The following is a 13,967-nucleotide window of genomic DNA, read 5'->3' on the forward strand; positions in this document are numbered from 1 at the left end:
GGGGGATTAGTGGTGAGCTGGAGGTAGAATCCCCGGCGGTAGCTCCTCCGACGGGATGTTGGCCAGTGCGTCCGCCCGCGCGGCCTGATGTTGAGCTGCGAGGGATTCGCCGTCCGAAAGGACGCCCACCGAGCCGCCTACGCTGGAATCGCCGATTCGGCCTCCTGGATTGCCCAAAACAGGAGCTCCACCTCGTCCGCGCCCTCGTCGCCGACGAAACGCGCCCTCTCCGCGAAGGTCGCATGACATGACAATTTTTTTCAGGAAGCATATCGAGTCCCGGCAAAAAGAAACTGAACACGGCAAGGATTTGCCATGCTCAAAAATCCGACGTCAGATTTGTAGCAAAACATCATCGCCCACACCCTTTCAAGATACAATCTGCTGAAGGAAATTGCCATACTCGCAACAACATAAATTGACATCCTGGACAGTCAGATTTGCTATGTCTGTTCACTACAAAGAGTTAAAAAAGAAACATCATCGCTCACACCCTTTCAAGTGAACTGCCACCGATTAGCAACACCGCATACTATGTGGAACCACATAACTCGCAGCTGGTCGTAACACGTCTGTAGCGCAAACTCGACGTCCCGGGTAGGAACCAACTAGTGATGCACCACCAACAGATTTTATACAGGGAGGGGAAGGGAAAAAACCAACAGATCAGATGGATGCGCATCAAACCGCAAGGTCACACCTGTGGAAGATCTCCTCATCTTTTCCCCGCTTTACCAAATCGCCAGAAACGACCCCAAATCTTCCTTTCAGGTCAGCCGAGCAAGCAAGAGGACAGGCCAAGAAACGAGAAAGAAAAGAGAGGGAACAAGAGAAAATGGTGGACCATGGCTTTGCTGTGGCTGATGGGCCTGCCAGGTCTATTCTATCGTGGAGTCAATTCATGGCAAGATTTGGGGGAAATCTGGCCCGGATCTTGCTTTCCATGAGGCGGGATTTCCTTTGGTCATCACACTTGTTTTCTCCACCCACCTTTTCCCCACCCCATATCTCCCTGGAATCCTTTTTCATGTGCTTCGGGTGCATATAAACTCGACTCCACCCACACGCTCCTGGAAAGCCCCCTCTCTCTCATGCCAAGCGCACACACCTCCTGCCTTTCCTCTACCTCATAGCAATAGCATCCACCTCCTCCTCCATCAGGCAAAACACACGCTCGCTCTTTCTTCTCCGATGGCGGTGGCGATCGCGGAGGCTCCCTTCCATGTCTTGGCCGTGGATGACAGCGTCCTCGACAGGAAGCTCATCGAGAGGCTCCTCAAGACATCTTCTTTCCAAGGTATCAATCAATTTCATTTGCAGCATAGGAAGTTGTGTTCCTGCTATGCCATGGCATCTAAGGCAGGGTCTCTTTGTTTCCGCAGTTACCACCGTGGATTCTGGGACCAAGGCTCTCGAGTTCTTGGGGCTCCATGACGAGGACGCCTCCATTTCTTCTGTCCATGCAGACCAGCTGGTAAGAAGATAGATGGTTTATCATGTGCGAAGCCACAGTACTAGTGCTCTAAAATTGTTTCTGATTAACTAATTCCGGGTTTTGTCCTAAGCAGGACGTCGAGGTGAACGTGAACCTCATCATCACTGACTACTGCATGCCTGGGATGACAGGGTATGATCTGCTCAAGAAGATCAAGGTACCCACCTTTTCTTTACCTGAATGAAATGTTCTTGATGTGATGAGTTAGTTTGATTTGGTCTGCTCAAGCCTGAAGAGCATGGTGACTAATGGTCTCCGTCTGTCTTTTGTTGAATCAGGAGTCGTCGTCTTTCAGGGACATCCCGGTTGTGATCATGTCATCGGAGAACATACCTTCCAGAATCAACAGGTGAGCACGGTCACGGACCCAAAATCTTGTTTGTTTTGGAAACCAGATTGATTACTGATGACGCTGATTTAGAAACTTTATGGCTGAACCACCGTTAGAAAAGATTCAGATAGTCTCATCTGTTATTACTACATGTTTGATAGGCCTTGATCTAAATTTAGACACCAAGATCTCTTGGAATCCTTTATTGATTTGGGGTCACATGCCTTCTAATAAAGGAACAACCCCCACCCAGCTCACGTCGTGCTAATATTCTATCATGAAATATTTAGTGTCAAACAAATAGTGAAGATATGAAATGATACGGTTGTCGATCTTCTGAGTCGATTATCTCTATATAAAAAGGGTTATAGTCGCAGACAACTCACCACTGCCACTTGTCTATTTCTATCTGCGCATATGAAGTAAAAACCCAAATATATGGACACAAAATAAAGCTGTAAAGAAATATATCAAAAGAAGTAGACGATCTTAGAATATAGTAGCAGGATCTTAGAATGAACTCTGACAATTGCTGTTTTGTTTGTTCTGAATCAGATGCCTGGAGGAAGGAGCAAATGAGTTCTTCCTGAAACCAGTACGGCTATCAGACATGAGCAAGCTCAAGCCCCACATAATGAAAAGCAGATGCAAGGAGCACTGCCACCAGGACGAAGACCTGCTAAGCAACAGCGAGACCAACCCCACAAACAACAGCAGCAGCAGCAGCGATACCATTACCATCAGCAGCAGCAACCCCATGGACAACAGCAGCGGCGATACCATCAGCAGCAGCAACCCCACGGATAACAGCAGCGGTGATAGCAGCAACATCCGCAAAAGAAAGGCGGCAGATGACGAAATTCTAACCAAGACAAGCAGACCAAACCACAATTGTTAGCTGAAAAAAGATTATTTGACAGCCAATCTTTTTTCCTTTCTTGGTTCTTCATCTTAATCGGGTTTCTGACATCTGATTTGTATGTAAAACCTATGCTAGCTCTAGTAAACGGATACTGCTTGAATCCAGTCAGACCATGCTCGGTGTAACACGCCTGAAGTTCCAAATACCTTCAGGCCAATGAATCAGCATAGAGCTAACACGATTGTACAAACAGCTTGCTACACCTTTCACCCATGGAAACACATGCAGCCCTCAGAAAATACATCGGTATGTCACATGGTTCCCAGTAAGCTCACTGTCATATGTAACTTTAAGCACGGTTCCCTTGCCGAGGCCATAGTAGCGAGCAACAGGATCGGTCTCTAGCATGCGAGGGAGCTGAAAGATAAAAGCACCATTTTCAGCAAACTGTGGTTAAAAATAACTATATGACAACTTGATGAGGATTTTAAGAAATTGAAGGTTCATGCAAAAAGAAGCTACTAATAACGAATGCAGTTTGGCATTTTACGCATGTGAAAAATCCAACAGGCAGACAAAAGGATAATGAGCTATGCCCACAGCGACTAAGACATTAATATACTTATCTTCAATTCTTTTATGGTAACAACACAATCAGTTAGTGTGTGGAAATACTAAATGTCTTAAACTGAGTAATACATCAAAGTTCTAGTTTAAACAAAACCAAATAAGAACACAAATAATATGGCAACCTCACAAAAAAATGTGGCAAATCAGAAAATTATCAGCATGATGTTTATGAGACGCAAGTGGTCAGGATGGTAAAATGTATCAATGGTCTCCATCATCACATCCAAGCACAACAAGGGATTGTGATCTTCCTTCAGCCACATTCATGTTGCAAACACAATCAAGCACATACTAGGAACTAACATGCAGACCAATAGGCAACAGCCAGACCAGGCTGTTCTGTGAAGGAAATAGTGACATCCAGCACGATGTAACAAAAAAAATGCTACATAGTTCACATAGCAACTTGCAATATCGTTCCCGCTGGGGAAAAAACTTGCAACGCCGGCAAGACTGAAAAAATAACATCACTGTTCTAGCATGAAACACTTGACCCCACAAAAAATGGGGAAAATAGATGGTGATCGGTGATTTGCCGTTTGCAGATTCGCAATTGAAGATTTGACACTACAAAGAGAGAAGATGAGATACAATTTCCAACGTTTTATCCTCTTCCACCTCCAACTGACCTACTCCCTCCTTTCCTCTAGCCCCATCCTTCATTCTCCAAGCCAGCTCCCAACATCACCCGCCCGATAGCCTGTTCAACCCCATTTTTGCCCAACTCATTACATAAAAGAGCTCTTAACTCATGTACCTTCTCTTCTTGTCATTCTCATCTTCAACTGGAGAGTTAACCAGCTGGCGAACCCGGCTTTGAATAGCCCTACAGCCTGCACATAGCATGACACATTGATCACGGAAATGCCCTGCCGCCTGCCGTATTAGTATTGACACGTTTATCACTGAACAGCCTGCTGCCTGCTATATACTATGCCACATTGATCACCGTGGCTTAAGAAAGGACCAGGTCAGCCACAAGAGGTGAAAATGGAGGTACAATTGATGACATTGACATCATTTCATTGTTGCTGAAATTGCAGGGCTTGCTGGACGAGTCATGACACAGCAGGAGACGCCCACAAAGTTGAGGCCAAGGGGTTTTTTTCAGAATATGATAGCGTTGGCTCCTTTTTTTTTTTTTGAGGGCCTGGCTCCATAGTTAGTGAAGTTCCTTCCCAAGCTTGGGGGTCACGAACTTGGCAGGGAGTGTGGAGCCTCGTAACAAATAAGGGTAGGGGAAGCTGTTGGGCACCTTGGCATTCCAATGTACTCCATATGAAGGTTTGCCAGGTCCATGAACAAGTACACCGCCGCCTCTGTGCAGCCTCCTGCTGTGGCAGCGGTGGGATTGTATAGCACTAGGAGAGTGGGGTTGAGGACAGAGTATGGAGGAGAATAATCCAATCAGGATGGAGATTCCAAGGTGGGGATTTGACACAGGGGATGAAAGAGAGATATCAAGCCCTCCTTGGTATTCAAGCATGGGGACAGGAGGGGAGCTACCTTAGGAGAAAATGTGGAGGTAGGGAAGAAGCAAAGGTAGGAGAGGACAAAGAGAAATATTGTATTCTTACATTCATATCTCGAGCAAAGGAAAAAGGAAGATAGAATAACACAGAGAAGGTGAAATTTTTCATCTATTTCTCTCTTCCCAGTGGAAAATCATCAATGCACTTGCAGATTTGAAAAACGGCAAATCCTCAGTCACCACTCTTTGGAGTGGCAAATCACTAATTTTTCCACATGGAAAATAGTTAATTAGTTCTGCGGACGTAGCGTGAGTTCCAGTAAATAATACTCAAAAACATGATCGTACAAGTCGCCAAAGTTTTAACTCTACTGGTAATATAGATAAACCATAAATCAAACAAGAAGATCAACTAAAAAATGCAAAGCACCAACTCAATGTTGCTAGAACATTTTTTTTAATACCCATTTGTGAAGAGAGACACCGTAGGCATATGACCCCTAGACTGTACATGCAGACAGTTTTGTCACTCTTTGTTTTAACAATTAGAAAATATTTTCTCCATAATAGATATTGGTTCAACCTGGTAACTGTTCTCATCTGGCTAAAGAATCCAGAAAAAAAAAACTGCATGTTCTTGAAAAAACAGAAATCTAGAAACTTTTAAAGCTTAAAGCTGGACCCAAATATTTCAATCTATGAGAACATATTTTAAATGTGCTTCCATCTTAAGAATTCTTGTTTGGCAATATAATTATAATAAATAAATGATATATACTTCTGACTCTCTAAAAAGAAACTTCTTGGATATTGCAACAATTTAGAATAAATATATTCAGTACTGTCACCTAATTCAGATTAGTAATCAGTAATAAATTATAGATAGACGTACCTGTGAATCCTGCACATTGTACTTCTTCAGGAGCCTGGCCTTTTCTTCTGCAGTCAACACTTCATGCTTTGGCTTCAGGGCATGCGTACTAGTGTTAACCAGTAACTCATTGACCTTCAGTTGGAGGAGCACATCAGTTTGAATATAAAGTGTATAATGTAGAATATATAGATAATATATCATATATGTATAGTAAAGCATCAGCTGTACACGACTAAAGTGATGAAACTACAAATAGTCGTGAAACTACGAATAAGTATTCAAGGTTTTTTTGCGAATAAGTATTCAAGGTTGAGAGCATAACTTGCAGAAACTTGTACACTGGATTCTGATTCAAACCAATAGAGTATGCTACACTACATCAAGCATTCAAGCATCAATATTGAATGCACAAAAATGTACATATAAATTAGTTGATGTGCTTTACTTAATGGCATGTCGTTTGTTTACATAATTTTAATTTCAACACAGTCAATGCTGTTGTTCATTTACAACACAGTCAATGCTGTTGTTCATTTACATAATTATAATTTCAACAAAGCCATGAATAATTATACAAAACTAACCTGAAAAATATCTACTTTAAATGTGAATTTCTCCTTAACAGACTCTTTAGCTCTAGGCATTATCTTTCCCTGCAATATCAAAATAAGTCTGGAGAAGTTCTCTCCTTCGATCTGGTCATATATCTTCTGGATAGTTGCGATTCTGACAGGTTCTGGTCCGCAGAATAGAATTTTCACCTGATATAAGAGTTAAACCATAGTTAAACCTATATGATATGCAAAAAAAAGGCTAATTTATGTTCGGGTGAACGAGCTCCGAGCACACGACTCCACCCTCGACTGCATTAACACTGGACGCCAACACCACCTCTGTCGTCGCCCTTTTATTTTCTCTCCTTATTTATCCCGCGTGTTTCTTTCCCTTTCCTGCAGAGCAGTGCCACCACAGTTACTTGCCGCCTCCTTCCGCTGCGCCGCATCCTCCTCTACTGTCGAGTCCCTCCCCGTTCACGCCGCCATTCTCGCTGGTGTCTGCGCTGGGAGTTGGTGAGGCGAGGGGCAGATCTGGGCTTTCTTTTCCCAGCAATTGCTGCTGACACCATGAGGTAGAGTGCTGTATATAGTTATTTTTGTGTTTATAGTCCCCCTTTTTAGTTGAATTTTGTAGTGACTGAAAGCTTCGCGGAGGAGGGGGGTTGGAGGTGCCATTTTTAACAAGTTGAGAGTTTGTCTTCACTGGGTAAGAGATTGTGATTCATTCGGTTGATCATTTTGTGTGAGAGTTCAAAATTGATTCTCTCGTGGAGATTATACGAGTGAAAGCCCTTGGTTGAAACTTATTTCTTAGTTAGGTCAAAGTTGCCGATCACCAAATTGTAAGCCGATCTTTTTTCTTTTCTCCGGCTCAGGCGCTGACGACGGCAATGCCGCCACTCATGGCCCAAAGCTAGGGCCAGAATGTGGGGACATAGTGGGGTGTGTTCCGACAGCACAAGCTAGCTGTCGAAACTCAATGAACTATCACTAATTAGACCCCCACCCCCACCCCACACACACGTTATGTCAGCATTGAACTTCAGTACATACATACTAAATTGAGCCATCCATTTGCAGAGTGATGTTTAGATAGAGGGAGTATATTAGTATCAAGAAGGTATCAATTGCACCCGTTTTGTAGAGTGATGATAACCGTAAACAGTCTGAACCACAAGAACAACAATCTGCTACTACTATTGGAAACCTAGTAACATCATGCACCTGACACAAGTCGAAAAAAGTTGAGGTGGCGCCGGAAGGATGGGGAGGACACCGCGTCGAATAAAGTTGCCTAGGCTTCCTCCACACCACGACGAAGATCTCCATGACGGCGTCAAGAAGCTGATGGCCTCGCCTTCTCACCATCCGGCCGGGACGGTGAGATTAGGTCTTCTTTTCCTCTCCAACGGTTGCTGTTTTTTGCAGTGGTGTCGGAGGCTGGGACAAGATGGATTTCCTGATGCGGGATTGATGGTACGACGGCTGCGGATCTAGCGCTCTTTCCCGACTACGTCGATGGGATGCGGTGGATTCGGGTCCAGGTTAGCATGGGGATGTTCCCCGGTCGACGTGCCACAGGGACATGTGCCTTGCTGCTTGCAGCAGGCCTGTTCATCGACTCAGAAAGCCATTATGGCGATGGTGTTTCCCTGGATTGGGCTATGGTGGAGATTGTGCTTCTTCTCCGGCGAGCGCCTCGGCGGCGTTGGATATTGGCTGCAATTGTTAGCTTCAGTGTGTGCAGGGATCCTTATGGACCTTCTTGTATTTTTCCATGTCTTGGCATCCTCTCTGCATGGTTTTCAGGACGTCTGTCAACTCCTAGTTTCTCTAGATGTTGCCGCGTGTGTTTGTACATGTACTTTGATTGTTGATTAATGATATGCACGGTTTAATAAAAAAAAAAGTCAATGAAGAAAGGTGAGCAAAACACTGAAATCCTCTCTTTGTTCCTCCTATATTTCTCAAATTCGCAATGCTAAGTCTATCCCAGCCCAATTGGGCTCTAGCACGCTAACGAGCAATGATGCTGTAAGATGGTCCTTAATTGCTAGTACTATTGACGATGAATATGGATGCACATAGCCGGGGAAGGAGCAGTAAACTCACCTTGTCGGAGTGGTCGGAGGCGAGGAAGGTGGAAAAGGTGAGGCGCTCGATCTCGGGCTCCGGTGCCCACCACGCGCGGAACTCCGGGAGCGTGCGGGCGAGCTCGGACTCCGGCACGCTGTACCCGCGGTCCCGCAGCATCTCGAGCGCCGTGCGCCGCGCCAGGAACAGGCGGTGGCTCTCCTGGCTCGCGCGGCCGCCGCGGTCGACCATCGACGACATCCAGCCGACGACCTCGGGGACGTCATCGAACGAGGGTTCCATCACGAGGGCGGGGGCTTCGAAGGCGGCGGCGGCGGCGGCGGCACCGTTGGGCGTGCTGTCCGCCGCGTTCAGCTAGGATGGCAACTGCGGGGAGCGCATCAACTATTCCACCTACTCCCTCGGTCCGGGTTTAGTAGACCCTCTTATTTTGGGTTAAAATTTGACCTGTAAATTTAGCTAATACTCCCTCCTTTCCTAATATAAGACCTTTTACAGCGATTTTAAAATATTAACTACATATATACTAAAATGAGTGAATATAGTACATACTTCCTTCGTTCCTAAATATAGGTCTTTGTAGAGATTCCATAAGATGGACTATATACAGAGCAAAATGAATGAATCTACACTTAAAATGCATTTATATACATTCGTATGTGGTTCATAGTGAAATTTCTACAAAGACTTATATTTAGAAACGGAGAGAGTACTAAAATACGTCTAGATACATATGAATTAAAAAAACTAAAAGGTCTTATATTAGGGAACGAACGGAGTAAAATATAATAGTAATTTATACTGTATATCACAAAAATTAGACCGTGGGAAATCTATTGTTTGAACTACAAATAAAATTATATTCCTTTTTGTGGAATATACTTTATATTTTACTAGTAGTCATATAAATAGTCAAAGTCTAGCCCAAATATAAGGGGGGCTAATAAATTCGGACGAGGAGAGTAGCAGTGACATATGGGTAAGACAAAAGGAAAAATATCAAAGTATATACTCCCACCGTCCCAAATTAAGTGACTCAACTTTGTACTAGGTTTAGTACAAAATTAGTACAAAGTTGAGTCACTTATATTTTGGGATGGAGGAAGTACAAAATAAAATTGGGTAAATAATCTAATTCTCTAGGGTTTTAGTGTTTTAAACTCACTTGAACAAACATGAACTAGTTCATCAAACGCATGCTTAAATCTCTAAACAGGATCTTTTTTGTAAGAAGGAAAATAAAATGTTGACCCATATATCAATTGATGCACATAGTCCTATTAGCTTATAATACTTCTTTCTCAAACCATGCAAGAGAACACATCGTTAATAGATTTTTTTTAGGCAAACACACGTTTTATTATTTCTCAATGTGAATGTTTACATGTACTATGACTCGATGATGTAGGCATAACCCTAATCGGTGAGATTTGTCCCGGTGTTCATGAATTGAAGGTGGATTCAAGTAGGAACACGAAGAACATGAGGGAAAAACATGGAGAAATCAAAGGGGAAAAACACTCTATTGTAGTGGTGGAGCTAGCGAGGGATAGTTGAGGGGGCAAAGGGTGAAATATAATTTTCTGTAGGGGCCAAACACTATATTTCTATCAATTTGTGACACCCAAAACAAAGTTTCTTCACAAAAGATCCATGGGTTGGGGTGGGGGGGCATGACTCCTGTAGCAACACACATAGCAAACTAGTGTTTTATTGGACAAGATTCACACCAATTACTCATCAAATCACACACAATACAAGGGATGCATTAAGATCCAAGAACAACAAGGGAAATAAAGATACAAGGTAGTTCATCCAAATCTCTAGGAGAGAATGGTATTTAATTCCATAGAGGAATCTTCCCCTAAGGGCCTTGGCAACCATAGATGGTTCTTCTCGCCTTGAATCCGCTCATGGATCTTCTCCTAAGAGGAATACCACATGGGGAGATACATGAGATAAGCTCTATGATATGAGATCTATTCTTAGCTATCCTACAAATGAGGTAGAGGAGGTCTATATATCGTGCTAAGGGCGAAGGGATAAGTTAGGTGGAGATACAAGGCCAAGTGGCCCGTCATGCACACAGGCAAGGCCGAATGATCCGGATGGGCTCCCGGATGATCCAGACGGGGTCCCGAATAATTCGGATTCAGGGCAAGCCTTCGGGTGCCTTCGGTCACTGTAGCAGGATGATTCGGGATGGGACCCAGGCATCCGACTGATGCCCGGATGATCTGGCTGGTTGTTCGGATGTCCGGCTTCATGCTAGGCAGCAACTCTGTCTTCTTCTCCTTTCTTCCAGTGTCGCTTCCACGCTTCCCTCGTGGATGGTGTAGGCGTACACTTGCGCTTCCGCTCCTCCTCATCGTCAATGAAGCTCCGATAATACCTATGCATGCACATGAGAGGAGTGTCAAGTAGTATAGCATCCTCGAAGTAGTCAAGTGAACACGTGTAAAGGAGATGATTCACCTTTATGTATGTGTAGTAGATATCGCACGTGTCACTTGCCAAACGAACTCTTGACATGGTAATGTCCTAGGATGTTGCACATTATCGGATCATAGGAAAGGCCCAACCATACATGGCGACCAACACCTAAAGAACAAGCGTGCTTTGCAAGGTTATGTGCCTCAAAATTAAAATATCTACGTTCATGCATAAAATGACAACTAGAGATAGCTAACTTGTGAGCCCTGATTTCTTGAATGATTGAACCACAGAGACCATTGTTTTCTTCTCAATGTCTTAGACAACCTTGTGACAATCTGAGGCAATCTCCTTGCTTGCAAAATGAAGGTCCTCAGCTAGAGCGACTCCCTCCTGGCATGGTAGTGCTTCGAGGCTCGATGCGTCATTGATATGTTGTACAATAATTACCGAAGCTCCGACGTACATATTGTCCTCATTCGTGCGAAAAGCAACAGCTGCACTAAAGGTACCATTACAGGAGAAGGCACTGTCCACGTTGATCTTTGCATGGTCTTGTTTCGGCGGCAACCACATCTGTCTAGTCTCTCTCGTAGGGTTTGCAGCTGGGGTTGATGAAGACATAGAATGGAGGGTAGCCAGATCTGATAGCTCAGATTGTGCAAACCGATGAATCTGGTCGGGGCTTTGATAGATACTCTCGTGGATCACCTTCCGCCTAGCGGACCAGATAGCCTATAAAGTGATGATCATCTTCGTGAAATCTTCGTGTGATATAGTATCATGCATAAAGAATAGTCAATTCTTTGGACTTGGCTCATTGCATGCGATCATATGCTCAGTGAGAGCTGCATGAGATAACGCCAACGTACACCGCTACATGCATGTTAGATCTAGGATTGCTACACATAGTTTACTACAAAATATGGAAGTGTGAAGGTACAACATATTCATATACTTAATCTAAGAGTTGAACCTGGTTAGGTCATATACAATGCGGGCACATAGCGTAGGTGCGATGATTCAATTCATTTTCATTTCATGTGAATCCCATTGGGATTTTTGCTGGTGCCGATGTGAAAGGAGTAGTCGGGTGCTCCGGTTTTTCTTCTCCACTAGATGACCCATTGCACCCATGGCACAAAATCAAATGCAGCCCGTTGTGAGGATAATTCGGTCTATTGGGCTGTCATGGTCAAGGTCGGTCTTTGGAGAAACGACTTTAAGTCGGACAAATGGCATTTAGCTATACTCAGCCGCCGACGTGTGATCTCTAGAGGTGTGGTCTTAGTGTCGTGCTCCTTCATAAAGCGCTATTCCGAGGAAGGATGTCACTTTAATTATGGATCCATCCGGGGGTTTTTCGCATATGGCAGAAGAATCTATATAGCATATATTTACACATAAGACTAATAGTTGTTCCTTTACATCTTTCGTTTCCTGGACTCCGCGGTCTGGTAGAAGATCTTGCAGATGACCAACTCCTACTCTTTCATGTTCTTGATGTCGCGCAGGTGGTATTGATGCATCACCCACTTGGTCCTGGCATGTGTGTTTGCGGACCTACTACGAAGCACCAGTATCTTCTTCCAACCCATTTGGCGGTCGTTGGCCTTCAACGCCAGGCTCTTGCCGGTCATGCTCTGTGTATCTTGATATGTTTCCTTGCTCCACTGTTGTACATCTTTGAAGGATAGAAGAAGAAAATTCTTAATAATGCCATCCATTCTCACACCTGCTCGAGTCATGATCAGATGTAGTAATTAATAAGTACTTTTGGGTACTATTGTATGTGTGTGCGAGCTGTCAGCGTCAAGCGTAGTGCCCTGGGACCGGCATTAGGAGATATGACAACCTCCGCTAGCCTCCTCACCATATCGAGCCTAAGGTGCCACCTTTACACAAGGTACATGTGGAAATATGCACGTCGTGCGGTATCACAATGCACGTCACAAAAGAATCCGCAACTCCCAAGAGTCAAATTTGACGAACAGATACAATAAGGGTCTTCCTACCAAGATACAACTAATACAACAGAAGCAAATTGTACCTTAGACAGGTAAAGAATACAAATTGCTGATCTAATTTGATCAATGGTCGAAAACCATCACAGCGGGGTGTGATGTTGGGGTGGGCTGGTCAAAATGTGTGAGGTTGCTGTAGCGTCCATGCCATGATACTAGTGTCGCGTGCCCTGAGCACTGGTCTGCCACCGGCCTCTAAATTAGAGGTCGACGGCGAGGGTGTCGTGTAGCCCGTGGCATCTTGCTACCATTGGCCTCCAGGCCTATTTGGTTACGGAGGCGCTCAAGGATTGCCTATGGTATGCGGCTCCAGTATTTTGGGGCTCGGATAGCCCTCGGGGCCCAGAGGTGTGTGGCGAAGATGCCACTACTGTTGATGGTGATGCCGCTGAAATATGATGGATTAGCGGTAGGCACATACAGAGGTCACGCGTGGTTGTTGATGATGAAGGCCATGACATCGATGTAGATTGTGCGTACAGGGCGGGCCGATGGGTTGATGTTTGACCTGGCCCGCCCTGTCGACGGTGAAGGTGAGGGATCCAAAGGTAAGGCTCTCCCCCGGCGGGAGGCCGTCAGAGGCTGAGGAAGATCCGATCTGAGATCAGTCTCCAGCTAACACGGCCCATGCCTAGCGCCAACTAACGGTACGGAAAACCATCAAATCCCTAGGCAGGGTACCTAGCGTAGCTGAAAGTCATAGATCAGAGGTCACATGAGGATTTTACCTAGGTTCGGGCCTCCATGGTGGAGTAATACTCTACGTCCTGCTTGTGTTTGTTATTGATGGTGGGTATACCTCGAGCGAGGGATTACAAGGGGATGTATGAGTCTATCGAGAGTTCTTTCTACGGGAGTATATGGGAATGAGAGCTCTCTAGCCTCCCCTTACATGCATGGTAGGGGTGAGGGAGTCCTGGACTAAGGGGTCCTCGGGCTGCCGGCCTATCTATTATGGGCCGGACTGGTGGGCCGCTCTACAACCATCAAAAGGCCGAGCTATAAGGCGGCTCCGTGTCCGGACAAGAAAACTTTGAAGCCTTGAAGTGTCCTCCAAGTCAAGATTGAAGAATTGGCACATTTATCTTCTTATTGTAACCGACCATATGTAACCCTAGGACCACTGGTGTATATATAAACCAGAGGGTTTAATCCGTAGAGGCTAGAAGGAGAACCATCATCCTACTCACCTAGGG

The 13,967-nt window shown here is 44.8% G+C and overlaps 2 protein-coding genes across 4 annotated transcripts; one reads left to right on the plus strand and one right to left on the minus strand.

The window, feature by feature from the left end:
* The first annotated feature begins 1,002 nt into the window (after positions 1 to 1,002).
* LOC123120307 (two-component response regulator ORR9) lies at positions 1,003 to 2,856 on the plus strand. Its single transcript, XM_044540277.1, has 5 exons — positions 1,003 to 1,297; positions 1,383 to 1,474; positions 1,569 to 1,652; positions 1,774 to 1,844; positions 2,382 to 2,856. The coding sequence occupies exons 1-5, from the start codon at positions 1,192 to 1,194 to the stop codon at positions 2,722 to 2,724; spliced, it is 696 nt and encodes a 231-aa protein (XP_044396212.1). The 5' UTR covers positions 1,003 to 1,191; the 3' UTR covers positions 2,725 to 2,856.
* Positions 2,718 to 8,724, minus strand: LOC123120306 (DNA-directed RNA polymerases IV and V subunit 5B). 3 transcript variants are annotated; one of them, XM_044540274.1, is made up of 4 exons: positions 8,333 to 8,719; positions 6,248 to 6,424; positions 5,682 to 5,795; positions 2,718 to 3,105 (listed from the first exon to the last, which is right to left on the minus strand). In XM_044540274.1, the coding sequence occupies exons 1-4, from the start codon at positions 8,594 to 8,596 to the stop codon at positions 2,980 to 2,982; spliced, it is 681 nt and encodes a 226-aa protein (XP_044396209.1). In that variant the 5' UTR covers positions 8,597 to 8,719; the 3' UTR covers positions 2,718 to 2,979. The 3 variants fall into 3 exon arrangements, with proteins under 3 accessions (XP_044396209.1, XP_044396211.1, XP_044396210.1); XM_044540275.1 differs by lacking the exon at positions 2,718 to 3,105 and adding an exon at positions 3,690 to 4,151 and having other exon boundaries at positions 8,333 to 8,723; XM_044540276.1 differs by lacking the exon at positions 6,248 to 6,424 and having other exon boundaries at positions 8,333 to 8,724.
* Positions 8,725 to 13,967: the final 5,243 nt, after the last annotated feature.

The sequence above is a fragment of the Triticum aestivum genome, chromosome 5D (genome assembly GCF_018294505.1).
Source record: "Triticum aestivum cultivar Chinese Spring chromosome 5D, IWGSC CS RefSeq v2.1, whole genome shotgun sequence".
NCBI lineage: Eukaryota > Viridiplantae > Streptophyta > Magnoliopsida > Poales > Poaceae > Triticum > Triticum aestivum.